At 44.7% G+C, this 24,929-nt stretch overlaps 2 protein-coding genes across 2 annotated transcripts; both read right to left on the minus strand.

The window, feature by feature from the left end:
* Positions 1–656: 656 nt before the first annotated feature.
* On the minus strand, positions 657–9,797 carry LOC108921011 (NACHT, LRR and PYD domains-containing protein 12-like). Its single transcript, XM_029247091.1, has 12 exons — positions 9,655–9,797; positions 8,676–8,755; positions 8,312–8,413; positions 7,907–7,991; positions 6,986–7,223; positions 4,157–5,915; positions 3,824–3,997; positions 3,516–3,689; positions 2,963–3,136; positions 2,451–2,624; positions 1,549–1,621; positions 657–1,424 (listed from the first exon to the last, which is right to left on the minus strand). The coding sequence occupies exons 2-11, from the start codon at positions 8,738–8,740 to the stop codon at positions 1,585–1,587; spliced, it is 2,982 nt and encodes a 993-aa protein (XP_029102924.1). The 5' UTR covers positions 8,741–8,755; positions 9,655–9,797; the 3' UTR covers positions 657–1,424; positions 1,549–1,584.
* A 3,916-nt stretch (positions 9,798–13,713) lies between these two features.
* plk4 (polo-like kinase 4 (Drosophila)) lies at positions 13,714–21,361 on the minus strand. The gene is made up of 16 exons (XM_018729879.1): positions 21,356–21,361; positions 20,903–20,998; positions 20,094–20,189; positions 19,516–19,630; positions 18,432–19,371; positions 18,214–18,296; positions 17,663–17,931; positions 16,937–17,041; positions 16,491–16,593; positions 15,843–15,992; positions 15,219–15,352; positions 14,999–15,093; positions 14,622–14,733; positions 14,392–14,535; positions 13,927–14,033; positions 13,714–13,813 (listed from the first exon to the last, which is right to left on the minus strand). Exons 1-16 carry the CDS (start codon positions 21,359–21,361, stop codon positions 13,714–13,716), a joined length of 2,655 nt encoding a protein of 884 aa, XP_018585395.1.
* Positions 21,362–24,929: the final 3,568 nt, after the last annotated feature.

The raw sequence follows: 24,929 nt of genomic DNA on the forward strand, positions 1-24,929 counted from the left end.
AATTATATGATATTGTCATACCATCCTATTATTAGAAAGTATTTTAGAAACATTTAGAGATTGTGGTATGATTTTTTTAAACTGAATGAAATGATACATTATTACGAGTCAGTCAAGAAGCATAAAGGGATAAAAAGACAACTTTCCTTGAGTAGCGCACGATGCTACGTAACAAAATGACATAATATAATGACACCCCATATGATATGACACCACTTCCTTATTAACTTAGCAGCATGTTTTCATGTTAGGTGCAATGAGTCACTTCGTTTTGACGAACAAAATAATCGTCCTTTGGGTGTAGTCCGTACGCCGTTTCGAGTGAACATTTAACATTAAGTCAAAGCGATGGAAAATTTTTTTTTTATGTAGTAAGTGAGAAAATATTTCCGAAACTTCCACGCATCGCATGTCGCCAGTTGCTTCACGAAACACGTGACTGTTCGCGAGCGCTCGCAGCGCCCCCTGCTGGTCAACGGTTGTAAATGCAATTGTATCAATTATTATTTACTCATTTAGGGGACGCGTTTCCTCGCAGCTGCTAACGGTCATTTACCCAACACAGGCTAATTTTTTATAATAAATATACATATTTTAAGTATTAAGATCTATTAGATACAAGAAACAAGACGGCAAAGACTTTTACGAAATTTTCTTTTATTAACGTCAATCTCATTTAAAGAGTGATGTATTAGAGGAGAAACCATAGCAACGCTCATGTAAACAAAATCATACTTAACTCACTTTCCAATGTGTTGAACTTATTTCCTGCCCTGTTAACTATGCTCCAGTGCTCTGGGGCAGCATCCCCACAATATCATATTCCACCATTAACAAACTGTGTAAGGGAAACTTGCTGATCAATACTGTCAGTTAAGTGCAATTATTATTTCAGCAGCACTAGGTAACGAAAAGTTCGGCTTCCACTGGCAGTGGTGGGAGCAAGTAAAATCAAGTATTTATTGCTGAGAAAAAGGTGCTTAAACTGAGACAAAACATGCACACACATAGACCTAACACACCTTTCTTCCCTTTAAAATTATTTCTTTGGTTACGAACACACCTGAGCAGTTCAGTGAGAAATAACGGCCCTTGGGTACACATGCGGAAATTTTACTGCAGCTTCGGATGTGCATCAGTTCTCGTTTTGTGAAGCCGCAGCATTTCCTTACTTCCCAGCTGTACAGCAAATCCTCGAGGGATTTGCTGTACAGCTGGGAATTAAGATCCCTTTTCTGGCACAACAGCATGGTTCTCTGGACCCGGATTTCAAGAACAAATCAATGTCCTTTCCTTCCAAAATCGAGACATTGCTGTCTTTTTTCCTGCGATTGGTAGCAGCACTCATGGCACGGATGTGGCGTACAAGTAGTCGAGGGGGTCAAAGTGACACCGAGGCTCCCAAGTCTGTACAAAGCAGTTACCTGTAGGAAAGACATGGTGCTGGAGGTCAGAACACATTTGCCGCGCAACGTGAAGTGACACCGACTAAATGAAAAGTAAACGTAAAAATGAAACATTTTTCCATATGAAATTAAATATACTCACGTGTCCTTTTATTTAATGTGATCCAAGCTGTGCACATCAGCTTGTTGCACAATTAGTGAGTTGTGGGAGAATCCTAGGAGACACACAGAGACTCAGACTCGAAATCATCAGTGGATCTGCTCCCCGATAGGTTTAGGACCCCTTATTGCTTGCTATGTCCCAAAATAAGACTGCTTCGGTCCCCCCACCTCTCCCTGCTTGGTAATGCACAAGAGGTCCAAAATCAAAAGCCCGAAGGTTTTCGGTTCTGGCTTCAGTGTGGTGGAATGACCTCCCTCTGTCACTCAGGACTGCTGAATCCTTCCCAGCATTCAAGAAGGGCCTTAACACTCACCTTTTTCTAACTAAGATCTCTGTTAATCGCCTATGTGTTCCATAAACATGTACTACGTTATCGGTTTAATAATTAACTTTAAGAAAAACCACATGCAGCAACTGCATTAGTTTATACTGTGGTACGAGACAAATTCACTGTACTCAAGAATCACGAGTGTGTATCCAGATCTCTCCTCCTGCTGATATGATGTACTTGTTTTGTTCCCAGACGCAGATCGATTTGGAGAAAAGCATGTGCTACGTGAATAAATTTAAATGTAGTGCAGACATAAGGGGAAATGCACATGACCAGGCTTTCTTCCTCTGGTGATTCATTCCTACAATCTAGGGCTTCTCTCCCAGGAGCAGAGCAGCCTGAGAAGACGAGCCACCGGCTCCATTTACACTTTAAACATTTTCACTCCTTCGCAAGCGATCAACTCGCCGAATCCACAGTTCTTTCACACTGCACGCTGGGAAAAAAAACACCTTCGGGTTCGAACCTACAGGTGACGTCTGTGAACCTTTCGTAACAATCTGCACAGGTGACCATACACTATTATAATGATAAATTCACAATTGTTCACCTGAGTTTCTCCAGCTTGAATTTGGGATCCTGCAGCAGAGCAGAGAGCACCTTCACTCCCGAGTCTCCAAGGTGATTGTAGCTAAGGTCCAGCTCTCTCAAGTAGGAGGGGTTCGAACCGAGAGCTGAAGCGAGAGCAGCGCAGCCCTCCTCTGTGACCCCACACAATGACAGCCTGCATGAAGAAAATTACACAGGTTACTGTTAACCAAACAAAATTATTATGATCAGGAAAAGAGATGTTGGTTGAACAGCGAATAGAGCTGCTACCTTCATATCAGAAGGTTGCAGGTTCAAATCCCACCTCTGGCTGTAGTACCTTTGAGCATGGTACCTTGTAGAATTATACATATACCTACCAAATACACTGTACTATGAATTCTACTGAATCACATGACAACACAGCCGTCATAAATACACAATAAAACAATAATCCTTTTTCGGTGGAGACAGTACGTCACTTACTGTGACTTTTACACGTGTGACCCTCGACCATCCCAGAAAAGTACTCACTCAAGTTTCTCCAGTTTACACGCAGGATTCTCCAGGATGCCGGCAAGCAGCGACACCCCAGTAAGCCCCAGGGGATTGTGGCTCAAGCGCAGCTCCTTCAAGTGCGAGGGGTTCGAACGCAACGCTGACGCCAGAGAGGCGAAGCCTTCTCCTGTGAGCCCACAGCTCATCAACCTGCAGAGGGAAGGAGAGACACTTCACACCACACCATTGGAACTTATTGCTCTCTAGTGGCGCCCCCTAGTACTGAGCACATGAGCAGCAGTGTGATACTGGAAATCCCACCCACCTCCATTCCTACAGTGACTCTGTATAGAATTCCCATAAATAAAATCTAAATGCAGCATGTGTGGGATTAACAGGTGGTAAAACCATGTACATCTGTCAATTCTCCCTGCTATTACTTGAGTGAGTTTTCCCAGGTTAAGCCCCATCCGGCGCGTGCTGGTCACGCCGTACCGCTGTTTTACTCTATTATTCTGGTCAAGCTTCCTATGGCAGAATAAAAAAAAAAAAAAAACAGGATACACATGTGAAACACCCTGTTCCTCACCAGAGCTTCTCCAGCATGCAGCGGGGGTCCTGCAGTAGATCAGAGAGCCGTACTGCTCCTGTGTCGCCCAGAAGGTTGCAGCTCAGGTGCAGCTCTCTCAGGTGTGAGGGGTTCGAACGCAGAGCTGAAGCGAGAGCAGCGCAGCCCCCTGCTGTGACCCTACAGCCGGAAAGTCTGCAGAGACGAGAACTGCTTGTCAAACTCTCAGTGCACACAGCTCAGCTGGAAAGAGCAACCAGTTTACACTGTGTATTCCCCTGCAGTACCGACCTGTGTCCAGCTTAGTGTGTATTCCCTGCAGTACTGACCTTAGCGTGTTCAATTTACAGTGCTGATTGCTGAGCCCAGCAGAGAGCAGCTTCACTCCTGCGTCCTGCAGGTCATTGTGTGTCACATCCAGTTCCCTGAGGCAGTTGTCACTGCAGCTTATTGCTGATGCCAGTGCAGTACAGCTCTCCTCGCTGAGCTCACACCCGTTCAGTCTGGAGAAGAAAGACATGAAGTGGAGAACCACACACACACACACACACACACACACACACACACACACAAACTCCATTTTTTATGATTCTGGAGAATCGTTTCAGGAGGCAGTAGCTTCGCATAGCCTTCTTCAGAAAGAGACACTGGGTCGTACTCACAGAGCTGTTGTGGACACCCTGAGCACCGGCAGCAGCCTCAGCAGACATTCTTCTGACCTGAGGAACTTCTTCAGGTCAAACACGTCCAGCTTTGTGCCAGAGATCAGCAGCACAACAACCAGAGTGGACCACTGACCAGGAGAGAGGCTTCCGGCTGAAAGATCTCCTGAGTTCAGGTAGAGCTGAACCTCCTCCACCAGAGAGCTGTCGCCAAGTTCTGCTAGACAGTGAAAGAGGCTGATGGCCCTTTCTGGCGAGACCTTCTCCTTTAGCTTGTTCTTCACGCACTGGACTGTTTGTTCAATGTAACTTTCGTTGCTTTCCATTTGCATCTGTGAGCCATCAAACGGAGTCCGGCCGGAGTCCATAAAAAGTCCGAGCAGGAAGCGGAGGTAGAGGTCCAGGTGTCCACGCTCGCTTCTCACAGCCTGATCCACTGCATTCTTCAGCAGATCACACACCGTGTTCTTAGCGTCCACCGAGTTCACGTCGGTTAAGACACACCTTTCTTTGTCCAACAAAAACACATACAAAGCAGCAAGATACTCCTGAATACTGGGGTGAAGAAAAGAGTACAGCTTCTCCTCGCCCACACCGGCTTCCTCTTGAATGATTTTCCTACACACATCATAGCAGAGTGGTGAGTCCCTGGAATCGATTCCACACTCAATCAGGTCATCCTCACTGAAGACCACACTGGCCCTCTGGAGATGCTGGAAGGCCAGCCGCCCCACTTTCAGAACCACGGCTTTGTGCAACTCCATCAATCCCGACTGCTTTTGGTCTGCTCCTCCGGGAAACACGTGGCGGATCAGAAAGTGTGTGTACATCTGTGTCAAAGTCCTGGGAAGTTCTTCTCCTTCCATCTCGCCAGGGAGCTTCTCGAAAACAGCTGCTGAGATCCAGCAAAAGAACGGAACGTGGCACATGATCTGTAGACTTCTTAACGATCCCACATGTCTTATCACTCGCTTGGTCATGTCGGCATCGCTGAATCTCTTCGTGAAGAACTCCTCCTTCTGTTGGTCATCGAAGCCCAGTATCTCAGTCATTCGGTCGACGTGCTCCAGGGGAACTCGAGCGGCTGCTGTGGGTCGAGACGTTATCCAAACAAAGGCCGAGGGAAGCAGGCTCCCCTTGATGAGGTTGGTCAGCAGCACATCCAGTGACGTTGGCTTCGCCGCATCTGACCAGTTCTCGTTGCTCTGGAAACTCAACGGAAGTTGACACTCATCTAAGCCATCAAAGATGAGCAAGATGTTGTAACTGCTGAAATCAATGGATTCAAACATTTTTATTGCTGGAAGGAAATGCTGAAGAAGCTCCATCAGACTCCACTCTCTATCGTTCAACAAGTTTAATTCTCGGAAGGGAAGATCGAATATGAGATGAACATCCTGGTTCTCTGCTCTCTCAGTCCAGTCAAGAACGAACTTCTGTACGGTGACCGTTTTCCCGACACCAGAAACGCCTTTCGTCATCACAGTCCTGATCTGCCCACTTTTCCAGGGCGAAGACTTGAAAAAATCACAGCACTTGAGAGCAGAACCTTTTGTAACTGGATCCAGTGATGAGGGGTCAATCCAGCTGCCAAGGTCATCACTGACCCCTCGAGGTCGATCCTCACTTAAGTGGAGCTCAGTGTAAATCTTACTGAGCGGCATCACATTTTCTTTGGTAGATTTCCCATCAAATTCACTTTGAAACTTTTTCTTCAGTCGACATCTCGCGATACGCTGACAAGCCATCTGGAGTTCATCTGACGAAAAAGAGCAAGATTTAAATCCTCGTCTTCTTTACACTCGTAGATATTTAAAACAAATCAACATAATGTAAATGCCTAACACTGTAAGATAAGATAAGATAAGATAAGATACTTTATTGTCATTGTATGCAATACAATGAAGTTTTGTCTGGCAGCCCTCAGGATAACATCAGCAGAAAAAGAACACTTGAAAGTGAATGAATGAATGAATACATAATAATTAGCTTGAAACTTTGAAGTCCTCAGTCCTGGGGGGAGGGAGTGGATGGGGGGGGGCTAATGGAGGTGGGAACTGGCTTTTGTGATCAGTAGGTATGTTTGGCCAGATTTACTGTCTTGGTCGAGTAAATCTAATTGTGATCGAAGAGCTAATAAGAGCCTTATTATAAGTGTGTAAGGTTTTAAAAAACATTTCTCCGCTTGCTACAGTATAAAAACATACATTTTATACAGTTTTTTTTAATGAAAAGCACCCATGGTGATTATGATGACATTTTGTGAAACTGATCTTGAAAGGAACCATAAAGAAAAATAATAAAAGGAAAAAGGAAGAAAACTGACAGCTGACATCATCCACTGACCAACCAGAAATGCCACTGTGGTCAATTATCTGTGCTTTGAAAATTCAAATTGTTTTATCAGGGGTACTGAGAAAGAAAGGAGGAGGATGCGGTCCAACCACTTCATGTGACCCTGCACTATACTGAGCTGCATCACATCAGGTCTACAGTGACTCTGCCTTTCCAGATAGCAGCTTAGAGCTCCTACCTTTGGACCCAAAGGTCACAGGTCAAGTGTCACCTCTAGCTGCAGTATTTAATAAAAAAGTTTTAAAAAACTACCCAGCTGTATAAAAGGGTAAATAATTGTAAGTCGCTTTGGAGAGAAGCATCAGCTAAATGAAAAACTGAATCTTCTCTGATTCTGAGACCTCCAGAGATTTTAATTTTACTCCAAAAGTCTCAAGATTTTCTTTTCCGTTCAACAGTTTGTGATTACTGAAGTCCTGTGAGAGAAGAGAAACACCGATCTGGCAGCGCACAAGGAAGACGCGACACACTTACTCTTCTCGAGCCTGTCGGCGAGGTCGTGCTGACCCATCGCCCTCAGGATGTTCAGCGTTATCATGCGAACCCCTTCTCTCGCAGCAGCGCTGTCCTCCACGCCCTCCTCATCGTCCAGGACGCTGTCCTTGTCGTCCTCCGCGTGAGGCTCAGACGCCGTGGGATGGTCCTCACTCAGGTACCTTTCGGACCTTTTCAGCTCATCCTTGAGGAGACCCACAGCGCTGTCCTCCAAGATCTAGAAGAGACGTTTCATTTCATTGACGAGTTGCACTAACGATAGCCCTCACGGTCAACGGCGGTTCATTTTCGGCGTGTCCACAGAAGCCGGGTCCCAAAGCCAACGCGCTATTTTGGGTTCCCCCGGTGGACACCTCCGTCGTGGCGCTGACTCCCAGCACAGAGGAGCTAGAACCAGAGACACGCAATAGACCCCGGTACCTGCCGGCACCTGAAGTACTGCAAGAGGACACTGGTAAATTACAGGCTGGGTTTGTCTGCCCTCCCTTCCCAGGAAAAGCCAGCAATGCTGTCGACGGACACTGACGGCCCTAACGTGAAGCGGTGCTCCATACTGCAGACAATAGTAAACACTTACTGAGAAACACAGTCATGGCTCACTGAGATAAACAAACACGTAAAAATGATCAGATATACACCACTCTGTTCTGTGTGTACAGCGAGGGGTATCAAGGGGACGGGAGTCTCCTGGCAGGGGATCCACGTCTGACCACCAGCAGTGAGCACAAGTGTGAGAAGAATTATCCGTGGACACGAATCAAGTCTTGTATATATTTACCCTCAAAGAGGCAAATATGTAAATAAACCCGCGGGTCGCAGAGGTTACTCGACTCCACGAGGTGAGGGCCACGTGTAAAAAGTGTCCTTCGTGTACAAGGGGTCTCGTCTCTGAGCGGCAACCTGAAAGATGGATGACAGGTCCATCTGATGCGTCCCACCGGACTGGCTGGAGCTGGCGGGCGAATCGGACAACTCCTCTTCATCTCTGTGAAGCAAACATCGGGAGGCAGTAAAGTTGGTTTTGTAGCACAATTTGCACTTTAACAGTCACAAATATCCCTCTTTCCCCACCCCCACATTCATTCAGCTGATGCTTTTCTCCAAAGTGACACAGTTATTTACCCATTTATACAGCTGGGTAATTTTACTGGAGCAATTTAGGGTAAGTACCTTGATCAAAGGTACTCCAGCTGGAGGTGGGATTTGAACCTGTGACCTTTAGGGCCAAAGGCAACAGCTCTAAGCGCTACACTACCAGCCGTTCACAGCGAAAGACTCGAACTCTTGGCCACAGGGGGCGTCTACCTGTAGTCCAGAGCACAGGCCCCCAGCGGAGCATCGCTCTGTACTTCCTCTGCCGCTGCTCCGCTAGCGCTGCTCCCAGGTGAGTCCATTTCATCCGGCTGCCTGCAGCCAGATCACACACAGGACCATCGTGTTGTCAGCGACATCGCTTTCCTACGCGTTCGTCTATTAACACCTCCGAAGGTGTTGGGATCGAAACCTAAAGCGGACACTTCTCTGCTCTGTACCCAAGGGCAGGAAGCTCACATAACACACATCGTCCTGTGTCACACTGCAGACGGCCATCTCTTATTTTTAGGATACATTTGAAAAAAGACAACTAACCATCCTGTGTTCAGAGCAGCGGTCAGGTGGTCACTCTTACCTGTCAGTGCTTTCAGAGTCATCGTCCAGCTCCACGGCCTCATCATGGCTCTCAGAGGAGCTCATTTCACCTTCCAGTCTCTACATGGAAACATTGCATTTTAAACACAAGGACTCATTTACTGATGACATTCTGCTTTCATTGGCAATTATTTATTTAGCAGACGCTTTCGTCCAAAGCGACTTCAAGTGAATTCTGTGCAGTGTTATCAGCCCACACACCTTATTCACCGCAGTGACTTACACTGGGTCACTCATCCATACATCAATGAAACACACAAACTCTCTGTCACTCACACACTATGGGGGAACCTGACCAGCATGTCTTTGGAGTATGGGAGGAAACCAGAGCACCCAGAGAAAACCCACACAGACATGGGGAGAACATGCAAACTCCACACAGACTGAGTGGGGATCGAACCCATGTCCTCTCGCACCACCCAGGTGCTGTGAGACAGCAGCACTACTTGCTGTGCCACCATGCTGCCCCGTCACATTCCGGAGCTACCGTAGTATTTCGGAGAGAACATGACTCGAACAGCCGCGCCGCCAGTCGAACCCATGTCTCCGAACTGCGCACGAGCACCGAATGGAGGCTGAATGAGAGCAGTAAACAGCGGCCATAAACAAAAAAAACCAAGGGACAAAAAGGTGTGGTGTCGCTAAGCATTCTGGGAAACCATGATTCGAGGAGCCAGTGGACACTAGATTACACAGTAGAGCGTTTTGGAACAAAACACCGCGTTCTTTTACTGTCACTTTCACGTTCACGAGCTGCGCCGGAATTCCACACTATTTCGAGGTGTACCATAGTAAACGCGCTACTAGGCCCCTCGGCGCGGAAGCAAAGGAGAGCGAAGACGCCGCGCGGATGGTGCGCGCTCGAGCTCATGATACATAGTCATACGCGCGTTCTCGCAGCTGCAGTGACTTGCAGTCGCACCAGGCTTAATATTGGAGCCGTTCGCACAAGTACTGACCTGTCTGTCCCGCGCTGCCGGACTCCTCGCCTCCGCTGTGTTTACTTTCGCTTTCGCGCGAGGGAGCCGGAAGCCACGCGCACCCCCTGCCGCGCGCCGCTCTAAATGCCGCGCCGCGCCCGGAACGGGTTCGCAGGCCCCCTTTCGACCCATTTGACAGAGAAAAAGCACGAAACAACCTTCAAACTTGATCTCCTTTTAAATTACTGTGAATATATATATATTTTTTTTGTGAAACAAACGTACCCCTTATAATTTCCCCACATTTCTGTGTTGTTTTGTACTAGTGTGTGAGTGACAGAGTGTGTGTGTGTTTCACTGATGTATACATGAGTGACCCATTGAGTAGTGTACCTAGCAGTGTAAGTCACCATGGTGAATAAGGTGTGGGGGCTGGTAACGCTACATGGAGTTCATTGGAATTCGCTTTGGACAAAAGTGTCTGATAAATAAATACATGTAAATGTTTTCTGTGTTCACCTTTGTTCTTCTTTCCATAGATACATACAAGTAGAAATGCACCGCTGCACCTGGTAAAATAATGGTCACCGGTCTGCCAAAATAGTTCTCTGTATAATTATCTATCTTGGCAGCATCATCACAAATGATGGCAAAACTGAATGTGATGTCCGGTGTCGGACTGGGAAAGCATCATCGGTATTTGAGCGGATGTGGTGGATTTGTTTTTGTTCCTCCATTAGCACACATCAAAATCAGACTGTACGACAGAATTGTGATCCCAGCAGCCATCTATGCCAGTGGAACCTGGAAGATTACGAAAGGGATAGCCCACAAACTGAACGTTTTTCACCAACGCCGTTTACGTCAAATTCCGGGTATCTCCTACCGCGATCGGATCACGAACGAAGACGTGTTACAACGTAGCGGTCTGCTGCGGCTGGAAGACACTTGCCGAACGACAAATGCGAATAACGGGTCACATTCTGCGACTTCCTGACCAGAGACTTCCAAAGGTGGCGATACGATAGGTGCCGCCAAAGGGAAAGCGCAGACAGGGTCGACCACGGAAAACGTGGCGTTCCACCTTTCGAGAAGACCTCAAGACCGTGAACGTCGAATGGACAGATGCTGAGATCATTACTGCCAACAGAGCCCGTTGGAGAACAGTTGATGCCCAATATGTCAACTGACGTTGGAGGAACTAACTAACTATTACTGGTCTGCAACGTGGGTCAATAATTCTTTGATTCGACACTAATGGATCTGTTTTCATCTTTGGAAAATATTACATGACCTTATCCACAGGTATTAAAATTCCTTGGGCTCGTAATGAAACCTTTTGGACTTTTGTTGGATCCTTTCTACCCTGTTGAGTTCCATGTTCATGAAGCTCTGTAGGCCACAGTGTTTGGAAAGGAGGGGGGGACGATGGGGGTCACCTCTTCATGATCTACCTACTCATTTTGCCTTCATCAGTGTGAGCCACAGCACTGCTGTTGCCCCGCTATTCTGGCATGTTGGCCAACCCTTGGGTGTCAGCGACAGCTACGTTGACTCCAGCTCATGGAACGAGGGAAACATCTGGCCGGACACAGTGGCACAGCGCCTGGTTGGCGCGAGAGAACGAGAGCTCATTTCCCGCTAGGTCTGTGTGAATTTACATTGCGTTCAGCTGGTAGTGTAGTGGTTAGAGCTTTGGCCCCAAAAAGTCACAGGATCGAATCCTACTTCCAGCTGTAGTACCCTTGAGCAAGGTACTTACCCTAAATTGCTTGAGTAAAGTTACCCAGCTGTATAAATGTATAAATAATTGTAAGTAGCTTAACATTGTAAACTGCTTTGGACAAAGTGTGAAGAAATTAATAGATGTGAGTTCATGTGGCTTTTCTCTGTATGTTGCCATTTCCTCCCACAGTCCAAAGACGTGTTGGCAGCTTAAGTGAATTTCCCCATGGGGATTAATAAAGGATGATCACCTTCATTATCTAATGCATGAAGTTGCAAAAAATGGTTAAAAGTATGCTTGGACTGATGGTGACAAAGAGCCATAACAGATTGCAGTCATGGAGAACAGTAAAAAGCTAGAACGGCCTAAAAACAATATTAAAAAATCATAGCCCGGTATTAGGAAAGACTAAGTGGGGAGACCGTTTCTCATCAGAAAAGTCCTTGCAGGCTGGGCTTCACCTTGCTGGGCTCTCAGTCGTTGCTCCTCGATTTAGGAAAGTTGTTGTGTGTCATTCTGCAGCAGAGTGTTTGGCTGACAGCGTGAGGAGAAACCGCAGTTCACCCGAGGATAACTCACCTTCCTTGTCAGCTTTCCTGGCTTCATGAAAGCTTGTGGTCAGTTCTCCTGAAAGGGGAACCTGGGATGAAGTTTGTATCAGTGATTGTGTGCAGCAAGTTGGTCATGGGGGTTGGGACCATATTGCAAATATTGCTACCCATTATTATACAGTCCTATTTATGCTTGCTGTTGTACAAAATATGGACATATGTCTCTACAATTTTATTTTTATGGCCAGAGATTTGAGGCCTGGCTGTGAAGGTATGGCAGAGAGACGTGCTGGAATATCAGTGTGTGGTGCGTGAATTAGTGGAATAGCTAGTGAGATGTCCCACACTGTCCACCACTTCCTGATTAGCCCAGACTTGGTGATGCAGGAATCTACAAAACAAAGAAACTCATCCAAGTTGCTCCAAGTTGATCTTGAAATGACCTATGTGTGCTAGGGTGTATTAAGTCTAGGTGTGCTCTCCACCACTGTGAGGCTGGTGTTCTAAATGGAGTCTCAAACAAAGAGATGGCCCAGATCCCAGGAAAAACGTAAAAACTGCTGATTCTCCATCCACATTTCAGAAAGGGTCTTAAAACTCACCTTTGCTAGACTTACTTCACCCATGATCTCTTAATTTCATGTAAGGTGTAAATGTTCATGCTCTATAACTAAGATGATGCCCAGATAAACCTTTACACAACTACTCCTATAACGTAATGCAATTGTTTATATGTATCTCCAAAAAAAAAAAAAAAAGATTAAGAAGGTGATCAGGAATTGTGGATATTGGGATAAAGTTTCATGCAGCTACTTGTGTGATGGACATCAGTTCATAGGATGGAAAGAAAAACTAACTGCACTTAAGTATGTGTCTGCACCTAAGTTTCTCTTTCTACTAATGTAATGAACACATTGTATTTTCAATGAGATGTATGCCGCTTTGAAGAAAAGCGTCTGCTAAATGAATATATGTACATGTAAAAACAAATAGAAATAAAGGAAACCTGAAGTCTGAAATATTCCACTGGCTACTGCACTATGAGCATGTGCATGGTCAGTGCCCAAGGGACTACCTGCACAGTTAGTATCAGGAAGCCTGTTCTCACAGCTCACCTTCTTTCTTTTTCGAGGAGACTACTAAACCAAAACGGTGGCACCTGCAGCCTCGTTGATGAAATCCAGGAGTTGCTCTCTTTGGTCAACAAGACCTCCACTTGCCCTGGTGCTCACTGTCTGGGTGGTGCTGCAGGGACATGGGACTGTCCATGGTGCTTAAACTGCTTCACCTTTTTCCTAGTTATTTGGGCAGTATGCTCATCCAGTAGGTGGACAGAGGAGCAGGGCCACCCATTCCCCACAAAGGGGGAAGCTGTCACGTATTTTCAAGTATTCCTTTGTTATTGCAGTATGAACGACAGTTTATTTTCACACTCAATTTTTCAGTGCTGCACTGGTAAAGCTAAAATTTTAAAACTGAATAAATTTACATTACACTTAATATTTCATAATTATGGTGAACATAGTACTGTAGCACTACTGTCTTTTTTTTCTGGTGTAAATTAAATCTTCAGATTGTTGCACTTCATACTTTTCAGCATAAAGAAAAGCCATTAAAGCACATCACTAACTACACGTCCACCCAGCCTCTAGACGTTTATTGCTGAAGTTCCTTTCACAACTCATTGAAGCTTTTGTATTATTGCAAAAATAATTTTTACAGAATCACTGTCAAAATACATAAGAAAAATATTTTAAAATGTAAGTTATTTTACATTATTACTAAACTGTACAATATAAAAATATTTACACATACTGTTTTTTAGTGCTGTCCAGCAGGACAAGCTAAGAGCCCTAGAATGGATGACAAGCAGTGCAGTTTCTCTTTGACATGCTGTGGCAACTTCTCGTTCTCCTTGTACCTTGAAAAGAGGGAGAGAGATGACTCAAACAAAACATTTCAGCTGCTGCTCCTTTTGGAACAAGCCCGGACAAATCTCCGCAATGAACGTGATTCCTGTGCCGCACTTGATACCTGGTGGTGTGTCCTTCAGGAGAGGTGTAGCTGATGGAGGAAACCCCTGCCTGCACTACCAGTTGAGAACCATCGTTGAACTGCACCCAGACCTCTCCACTGGTAAGCTGCCAGACAGGGACACAGAGCAACATTACTTTAATTTTTCTTTCAACCAGGGTTTGATGCAGTAAAATAAACAGGTAAATCACTGTAAATAACTGAATTCCCACATAGAAAAAAGTACTAAAATTTGCAACTACTACTTATGTGCTCACAGTCTATGGACACAAACACCACGACCCTTATCAGAGGACACTTCTGTACAGGCAGTTCACAATAAAATGATTGTATTCAAAACTCCAAATCCATGGAAGAAAACAATTACAGAATGTTAGTCAAAATCTTACTAATACACAGGAATATATAAAATAGACAGATACAAATCATCATTGTGCACTGTTTCAGCTGAAAGTGGAAGCTCACCTGGGAGGCCCAGCCAATTTTTGGAACAAAGACAGACTTTAAAACTTTCCCTGCCAGATCTGAAGAGTCCTGGTTAGAGGATACTGGAGTGCAGCTCTTGGTCAAGTTGCCAGAGGTGAAGTCTGAACTATCGCATGAGATCATCTAAAGGCAATCAGGTGACATGTCAAGACAATCTAAAAACAAAGAATATCTTTAATGTGGCAGGATCCTGGTGTCTCTCAGCTCACCGAAGGGCTGATGGGGGTCATCTTGGTTGGACCTTCAGCTGGAACATGAGACGACCTGCCAGCTTGTATGCTCTGAGAGGTGGGGTTTGGGAAGCCAGCATTGGTGGGCCTCCTAGTGGAGGAGGACGGTGGCAGGAGAAGGATGAGTTAAACATGACATTTTACAGATGGCCCAGAACTACTGGGGCTCACTGCTAGGACATCTGTGACCAGCCACAACTAATGAAATGATCCATTCTAATAAGTACTCTTATTTGATGTCAACGTAGGGTAGCACTTACCTCAGTTTTCCGGCACAACCGACACGTCAAGCTTAAATGAAATAGAAAAGTTACATCTTTATCACTGTAAGGCGTGATAGTGCAGGTGTACCTCACCTGCCAATGGTGATGGGAAAGAAGGGTGTAGTCCTTGAACTGCGCTGCTCCTCAGCAGAGACTGCTGCCTCCAAAGCCAGGCACATGTGGTGTCCCTGGAAGGGTCACCAACTCTTAATGTACTGTTCAAGCTCTTCACTCCCTCAGCATTGTTCCACGATTTTTAAACAATGACTTCAAAGTTTAGTGGCCATTTACAATATTTAGAGAAACAGGGTACCTCGCTGAATTGTTCCATGTAGGCCTTGGTCTCAGGACTTAAGCCAGACAGCCCCACCTCACCCTTCACTGTGAATGACTTCCCTGTCTTCTCGACAATTCGCACAAGTTCTGCAGACCTGTGTATCTTTGTTCCTTCAGAGAGAAAACACACTTTAGTAAATGTGTTGTTCCAGAGTGCAAAAGAATGGTACCCCAGAGCATGCTGTCAGGATCTCCTCCGAGTAAGACCACTTAGAGGGACCTTACATCCAGCACAAACTTCAGTTAATAACTTGAAGTCCACTGTTTCAGCATAAACTGCTTCCAAAGAAATAAGATTGAACAAAGCAATTATCAAAAACAAAAAAACATGGTGGACATACTCTGCCTCTGTCAATAAATATCTTCCCTAAAGTCACTTGCAAATTTACACAAAATGGTAAATATTTCTCATATATACACACATGAGCATCACCTTAACCACATTTCAAAATTTTAATGACTCTTTAGGGAGCAGAAGTCATTCCATTTGAGAGTTTGTCCTCTGAAGGCATTTATTTAACAATTATACTGAAAGGTTTAAACTGAGGACCTCAGTACTTGGGCTAAGATAAACTAGAGTTTCAGAAAGAAAAGCACTCACCATCATAGAAGCTCATTTCCACATCTGCATTTGGGGAATTCTCCATCAGCATACATTTGGCATATTTTGTATAAAGGGTCACTTTCGGTGTCTTTGATTTGACTAGCTGAACAAACTTGGAGGCATAATGGTACTTCTTCCAGTATTTCTCTGCAGAAACATTGAATATTCAAAAAATATTTTGTTATATATGGTCCTACAAACACTGCTTTCAAAAGATATGAAAAAGTCTGCAAATGACACCACTCAGTGTTACAACCAAAGTCCAGGACGCACAGGATGAACAGGAAAAGAACACAGACTGTCCCTTGAGGACCCCTTGTGCTGCTCATGGCCATGTCTCACTAACAGCTCTGCAGCCTTACAAACTGTTGTCTACCAGTTAGGTAACCCTATATTAATACACAGGTGAATTTGTTTGAATGTCTTTATAGACTTTTCACATTTTGAAATGATACTTAGTAATAGAGAGTGGAAAAATATCCAATTTAAATATAGTGTAATGTTTTAAATTTGATCTTGCAACACTGCAAAACGTTATTCACCCTGACTGATTAGATCATTTCTAAAGGCACTGAAACACTACATGATCATCTTTCAGGTTCTTAAGTAGTGCTACATAAAGTTCTTCCTCTAACGTAAGCAGACCTGGTAGGTCCTCGTAACTGCAGATGAAAATGTCCTCAGGCGGACTTGGGGGGCAATCCAGCACAGGGGGCGCCTTTCCTTCACCCGGCTGGTAGATTGTTACCTGCAGGAGAAAATTAGGCCCAGTACTTTTTATTAAAATTTTAATACGACACAGCAATTAGATATATGTTATAACTAAAGTAGTACATAAATTCTGGAGATAATTCAAATTGTTTTAAAATAAAATTTGCCTACTTTGACGCAGGGTGGCTTTTTAAAGCTTGTGTTGAGTGAATACCTTCACTTTGTATTTGCTAGAATGAGGAGTTAAACATGATGTACTACTCTAGCAGAGCTGAAACAGGACAGCTTCTCAGCTGAGAGATCCCAGTTGGAAACGCTGTCAAACTGGCTGACAGCACAGTTACACTGAACAAAAGCCTGAAAGAGCCAAAAACTCTCACCATGGACCCATCGCTGGAGATGCGGAGCACCTCTTTGACCCGCTCCTGAGAGCCCTGGCCCTTGAGAAGCTCCATGCACACCTCACCTGTTTCAAGGATGCTCACCTGTAGAGATATCACATGTATAAGTCTTCGTGCTGCAGTAAATCAAGGCCACAAGAGAACACAGTACTAGCTGCTTTACACACACATGACAACTACACAGAACACTGAATCCAAAGGAGGCCAGTGTCATTTTCAATCTGGTGATAACAGCAGTAATTATGGGGGGGGGGGGGGGGGGGAGAAGAAAATATAGTGAAAACACAAAACTGTAAATTATATCTTGTGATACTCTTTCAGTGCATAACACCAGAAAGCAGCTTCAGCACTCTTTCCACGTGTCACCATTAGTACATTAAAAGGGAAAGTACAGATTACCTATGAGTACTTCAATAGGAAAGTACTGCACTACTTCACAGATTTCTTTAAAATCAGATTCTGCATGAAACAGGAAGCCAGTGAAATATAGCAATCTGATATTTATCTAGATGTAATATAGGCTCGATTTTGGTTTCCAGCTGCTTCATTTTGTACCAAATAAATCTATCCATTTTGGCAGTCCTGTTTTAAGGTCAAAGACAAGAATATTTTTTTTTTCCTTTTCAGCATTTTGGTTCATTCTGATAACTGTGCTAAACAAATAGCTAGGATGGAGATCTAAGTGACAGACAAACAGTTGCTTACCACAGCATTCTTTGTTTTTTGTCTTATGGGCTTCAGTCTACCTGAAGACAGAGGTGGCAACATGTTCCTGACCAGCTGTTTCTGCTGGACAGCACTTGTCTCTCTTTGTGGAAGCAGATCATCTTTAGGTGGAGGCTGGCAACTGCTGCTTTGGGTGGCAGGAACACAGGCTCTGGGTTGGGATCGGAGCTGGGCCTGGGCCTCCTGGTCACCGCGGCAGCTGCTGTTGGCCATGTGAGGGCTTGTGTCTGTGGAGTTGTGGAAGGAACCTGGGGAGAACATCCTCGTCATAGGCAGACACTCACTGCTATTAATACTACAGTTCGCAGCATCACCATCTCCACAAGTGTAATCATTTGAACTATAGTCAAATGCTCTGCATCCACAGGCACTTTCCATCACAATTATTGTCACTACATTCCCACCAATATAGTTCCTTACAGCCTCATTTTCAAAGCCACTACTGCTACATTTCCAGTATATTTAACTCCCCAGAAATGGTTTTCTCTGACAGTCTTATGCATCAGTATTAAAGGTCGAGAAAGGCTTACCTTCAGTAATCCAGCATGGAGATCCCTCTGAACCCTGATGGGTGAGCGACAGTAGCTGGTGCGCAGGTGCACAACATTTGGAACTGAAAAAGTGGCGTTTAACTTAAGACACCGCTTGAAACCAACATTTCAGAGTCACTTAAACAGTACACTATACAGTATTTTAAAATTTATTTGGCAGCATGATATAGTGGACAATAAAGTAGATCAATACTTACGTGGATGTCACTTTGACTGGGAGTGAGGTCTGATATTTGGGCTCTGGAGATGAGCTGCTGCAAGTCTCTGGCAAGGCCTCTGCTGAGTAGCATCTCTCAAGACCCCTGCTACCCACAGCCGGGAGTGTGTTTACATAGGAGTTTAGCTGATCAGATGAGTGAACCCTTCGCAGACAGCGAGAGTGAGACTTCCCACTGTCACTCCCCTGTGTTGCCGTTGGTCTGATCCATGTCACGGGGGCATTGGATTCTTGCTGCCACCCTCTGTCCTCAGAGGCCAAGTCAATGTGCTGCAGGGCCAGGTTAGCTGGAGGCACGATACGATTAGGCAATGTTGACTTAATCACGTGTCGAGCCTTCTTGTGGAAGAAGCTGCTGCTCCTGGTGGTGTTGGTGGACAATGCAGAAACAGTGGCAATGCCGCTGTCTACAGACCTTTCTAGACCCCCAAGATCTGTGCCCCTTACTGAGAAATGACCCGTCATGAAGGGGTGGTCCAGCACTGCGGAAAGGCTGGGACGCTCCGCTGGGTTCTTGCGCAGCAGCAGTTGGATAAGATCCTGGGCCTCCTGGGAGATGTGGGTCGGCATTTCATACTCGCCCAAGACAACCCTGTTCAGGGTGTGCTTGACGGTGTCGGTGTCAAATGGTGGACGGCCCATTAAAAAGGCATAGAACATGCAGCCAATAGACCAGACGTCTGACTCAAGCCCATGGGCACTTCGAGTAGCCACCTCCGGGGAGATGTAGTTAGGGGTCCCACACATGGTGAAGTGCTTCTCGGAAGGGAGCTTCAGCTGAGTGGCCAGACCAAAGTCCGCAATTTTGACATTCATACTGCTTGTGAGGAGCAGGTTGGACAGGGTCAGGTCCCTGTGCATGATGCCGTGGGTGTGCAGGTACAACAAGCCCTTCACTATCTGACGCATAAAGTGCCTTGCTGCAAACACAAAACATTTTAAATCATTACTACAAAAAACACCCTAAACAGCAAACTAACGGGATGCCAGTCCATTTGATGTGTAGCTCTGCGTGCGCACACACACACACACACACACACACACACACACACACACACACACACCTTCGTCCTCTGTGAAGGGTTTCTTTCTGTTCTTCAAGCATTGACTCATCTCTCCATTGTGGCACATCTCAAGAACGAGGTACACATAGTTACTATCTTCAAAGTAACTGTAAAGCTGTATGAAAGGAGACACTTTTAGTACAAGGAAAGTGAAAGCAGTTTAATCTAAAACAAACATTTTGACTGCACAACAGAGTGCACATTTATATGGTATGGATATATAACAACTTTTCACTGGTTCCACTTCATAATTTGTGTTAAGTAGTCAGTTGGTCAGCTTTCTCCAGCTTGTCCTGGTGATTATGATCTCTCCAATCCGTCCAGGGTCTGCCACAATGTCTACTTCCAACAGGGTATCTCCAGTATAAGTCCGGTGTGAACTGACCGGGGCTCGTTCTTTCAACAGCCTTGGACGCCCTCAGCTGACCCCTTTCGGTACCATGGCCTCAGAGTCAGAGGTGCTGATTTAAACAGTTCTTTAAATCTTAGCGATCAATAGTGGTTTTCATACCATACAAAGAAATAACCTCACTTTTTATTTCTGTTCAAAGCAGCAGTCAAAACTTATTAATGCTTACCTCAAGAATTGAGGGATGTTTTAATCGACAGTGGATCTCCACTTCATTGCTGACACGCTGGGCCATGCCTGCCTTGTGCATAGCATTCTTGTCAATCTGCAGGGGTTACATCAAGTGTCAGCTGTCAGTTGTCATGTACAGATGTGCTGCGATCGAATGCAGAATTCTGTGTTTTGTCATTTGCGGTATCTAACAGTTAAGGCTTTGTATAATTACCTTCATTGACAAATAGTAAATCATACTTACTGGAAAACCTACATTAAAGAGACCTAAAATAACTAAATAATAAATGGAAAAGGAGCTACATGCGAGGCTCATTATATGAAATACCTGTAACCACTGAGAAATGATCAAAGAGTCAGTGTCTGACTTGCAAGCACATTTAACCAAAAATTGCTAAATTAAATAAGGGGAGGAGCAACACCAACAATCATAAACATATTTTTAAATATTGAAAAAAAAAAAAAAAACGCATAATGAAAGAGGAGCAGTGTTTACACGTTACTAATAAAACTCTTTATTTCACCCAAATATGCATGTCCCTTGCTGGAAGGTACCACAGCAGGAGTGGGAAGTGGGGTGTGAACCGGGGTGTGAACCAGTCATGGTCACGTTACAAGACAATGTTGATAACTGCTGCTCTACCACTTTCATCAGTTAAGGAGAATTCTTTATTTTAAAATGCGCTGACAGGATGGGAAGAAAAGTAACAACACAGTGGCTAAAAACCATAAACAAATGCTGTAAAACAATGAGTAATGTGGATCAAAAAACAGTAGTGAAGAATCAGAGTACACTGCTTCTCTTACCATTTTGATGGCAACTTCTAAACCGGTGTTCACAGACTTTGCTTTGTACACACAGGCGAAGGAGCCTTTCCCGAGCAGGTTGAGGACTTTGAAATCCTGTAGGGGACAGATGCAAAAACACTGTAGCTGTCGCTCACATAACAAAGGCCTGATGAGGCGTCAGTTAGCAAGACACTGCCAGCGATCAGATTGATGTATTGAGCTACCTACTGCTGTGCATCCATATTTACACCCCTGGATAATTTTTACTGTATCTGATCAGGATGAAGTCTGTCCAGCAGTAGGAACGGAATCGGGATTCAAATGTGTTTTCCCAGTACTGGGAAACAGCTTTAACCACTGCGCCACCCACTGCCGCCCACAATGTAGATAAACGGAGAGCTGAAAACGGAGCTGCGACTCTGTGAGCCCGGTGGTGCGTGAGCCGGGAGCCCGGAGCCCAGACCCGCTTACCTCCATACTGCCTTCGGTGGCCTCGCGCACCTGGCAGACAGGTTCCGGCGGAGGGCGAGAACCTGGGCTGGGGCTGGATGAAGGACCAGCCTCCGATCCACCCTCATTTCACTAACGGACTGCTGCGCTTCCCGGGCTCGTTCCCGCGCTCGAGCCGCGGCAAACCAGCGTGTGAGGGCGCGCGATCGCAGCGCACGGCTGTCACGGCGACGCGCGCGTGTGGGCTGGAGCTCGCGCGCAGACACAGCAGCCGCAGGTCCTCGCGCTGGAGAGCATCTACACACCTACTCCTAGAGCACCTTGCTGGAGCCCCACAGCCACCGCAGCGAAACACTGAGTCCGGCCGCTTTCGCGTGTTTGCTTAGTTTTATGCTGTGTGTGTAAGACACCTTGGACGGAAAAAGTGTAAAAGGGAAAAAGACCAGTATCCGTCGCTTTACAGAAAACTGAAAAGCGTCAGCGAAATAATGATCATGTCAATGTTTTTAGCTATAGCAACACGGCTAACTCCGCCGCGCAGGAAGCTGCACCGCTCTCACACGCTTCAGTTCAGGTCTGACAAACGATACTTTACTCTGATTCAGTGTGGCGCTTGACAGCAAGGCGTCACGCGCTCAGCGAAACCGAGTAATTATTTTTACAGCGGCAAACACGCCAAACGCAGCACGAATCCGTGTCTGTTCGCAGAGTGAGAGTGGCTCGCGGCGGCTCCCCAAGTTCTGATCTGAGCTGAGGCGATTACTTACCCCGATTTTACTGCCAATTGAAGCGCTCATCTTGTATCGCGGATAGTCCACAATCACTCGTTTATACATGTGCATATGTTTTTTTTAGTTATTTATTAACTGTAAGACTGTCTTACAGTTGAAAGATACCCATTTTAATTACGCAAGGACTCTGCATTTTCTCGTACTTAGGACACTTTTGTGTTTCCTCCATTTTGAAAATATGCGCCAGTTAGTCTCACGCAAACGTCAGATGACGTCACCTGAAGGGGGCGAATCGTTTTGCTCAACGGACGGCACGCAATGGCGTCTATAACCAATCAGAACGACGCAATTTGGTTTCATTTTAGTTGAAAAAGTGTTCATCCTGCCATTGTAAAGAAATCGCTGAAGTGACCCTAAGCGACTTCAAACCAAACCCCATTTCCTCCGTTTAAATTAAAAATTTTTCAGGTCTAGTTTCCTTTTTTTGACCGGAGTAATGTACAGATTAGGGTCTACATTTAAAGTAGGTGTTTTACGCTAATCGGAAACGGCATGTTAATCATGCATTTTTGCAGTAATGCTGCACAGAATATCACTCACATACCCATAATAATTCAAGCGTCATAAATGCTTGCCAATTTGCCAGTAATGTACTCACAGGAACAAATGTGTACAAGTGTACAAGAGCTCATTGCGTGTATAAGTCACAACATTTGAAATCTATACATTAGCTATTGGCATTAGGTGTACCAAAGGGGGTCCTCGACAGACGACGACGGGGTTCCATTCAGACAACCTTGTCGCAATGCTATGTTGTATAATAGGGTTCTGTTTTTTCCGCTAATTTTTCATGTTGAAGTAATATCTTTATGAATAATAATGATATAAATCCAGTACAGTATTGATATATTTTCTTCTAATTTTAATTACAAAGCCAGTGAATTCAGGAACCAGTGTCCAGTCACTGCTGGGTGCTTCTCAGATGCCTGGTGCAGAATTAGGGAGGGACCCGTTGGTACCCCAAGGAGATGAAGAAAACTCTTCTGTTTATATCAAAAAAAGCATATAAGCATAATCTAAGTGAACTGTGCTACCAGTTTCAGAGATCTTAAAACTATTAATGCTTTTTCCTAGCAATAATCCCATAGATTATTATGTTTTCACAAAGCACTTTCCCAAACAGATCATGACCACATCATTTATTTTTCAGAATGGTCATATAAGTGAATGATGTAACCAATATAATATACTGGCTTCTTAATTGACAGTTGAGACAGATTGTCTGTTAATATGTGTTTCTTGGTTCAAAGCTACTTATACACCTAAATCAAAATCAATCAATGAATAATACAGAAATCCCATAAATTATTCTGGGGTTGAATTCTGCAAAAAATCTGAGGCACAGCTATAATAAATACTAAAATCTTTCTACAAGATTTTTTTTTTTAAACTTTGAGCTTTGGATTTAATTTTAAATTTGTGAAAATAAAACATCTCTGCAAAATGCCAATTAATCCCAAATGTTGACCCATTCATCCCCAAAATATGCAACATTCCTCATCAATCTATTCATCAACATCTAACAATGGCCTGTAAACAGTGTGGAAGTGAGTTGAACAAAGGCTGTACCACTGTCTCTGGGTGCATTTTACCCACAGCTCAGCAGTTAAGGGTGGGTCAAAAAAAAGCTCAGTACAATAGTGTTGTGCAGAAAGGCATTTCTGAATACACAACTCAACAAACCTTGAAGCAGTTGGGCTACAGCAGCAGAAGCCCTTGCCAGTTTATATTCTTCTTCTGAGCTCACAGGACATCAAAGTTCCAGTGGACATGCAGTAACCAAAACTGGATGAGTGAGGAATGGAACGTTACCTAGTCTGTGAAATCCAAGTTCCTGATGCAACAGGAATGAATCCATGAACTCATGTCAGGTGTCAATACTACACACTGGTGGTGGAGGTGTAATGTTGTGGGGAATGTCTTCTTGGCACACATTACTTTCTTGGTACCAACTGAGCATCATTTGAAGGCCACAAAGCACTGAAACGATTGCTGACCAGGTGTCCAGTTCAACCTCTCCCAAGGTGATATTTCTAGCAGGATGTATCATATCACAGAGCACACATCACCTCATAATGGTTTTTCAAACATGGAAGTGCCTGAACTGTACTCCACTGGCCTGCAAACTGAGGATCTTTGGGATGAGATGGAATGTGATGTTACCAAAATGAATGTTCTGTCAAAAAAATCTTCTGGAGTTGTCTGAAGATGTTAAGTCTGCGTGGGACAAGAAGCCTGTATCGTCAGCAGCACTTGTTCCTGAATTCATGCTGTTCTGGAAGCAAAAGAGGGTCCCACCTGGTGCTAGCTAGGTGTACCTCATAAAGTGGCTGGTGAGTGTGTGTTACCAAGACCCATCTTCTTTATCCCAGTTTCTAGAGTTCAGAAACCTCTTCAGATCTGGTATGAATTTAGGTTTGTCCCTGGTTTTGAATGGGCTACGGGGAGTATTTCAAAATGTTTCCTAGCTAACTCAAATTTATAGAAGACTATGTAAATATTTCAATGTATGCTCATACCTAAATGATCCCTATAAATATCAAGATACTTATGATCAACAGCTTCCATAAATTCAGTAGTATATACTTGTTTTGTCTTAGTGTATGCCACCTTCCATACCTTTTCACAGGCTGCTGCTTCTCAGAACGGTGTGAAGGAGGGAATGTAGCTATTTCTACAGTTATTCAGCAGACATCACTAATTTCAGCGTTTGACACTTTACAAAACTTCCGCTCCTTGAATTCACTCGTTACATTGAATCTCCAGCATAAGGGTAGAAACATACTTCTCGCTCCTGATTTTTT

The sequence above is a fragment of the Scleropages formosus genome, chromosome 21 (assembly GCF_900964775.1).
Source record: "Scleropages formosus chromosome 21, fSclFor1.1, whole genome shotgun sequence".
NCBI classification, from domain to species: Eukaryota; Metazoa; Chordata; class Actinopteri; order Osteoglossiformes; family Osteoglossidae; genus Scleropages; species Scleropages formosus.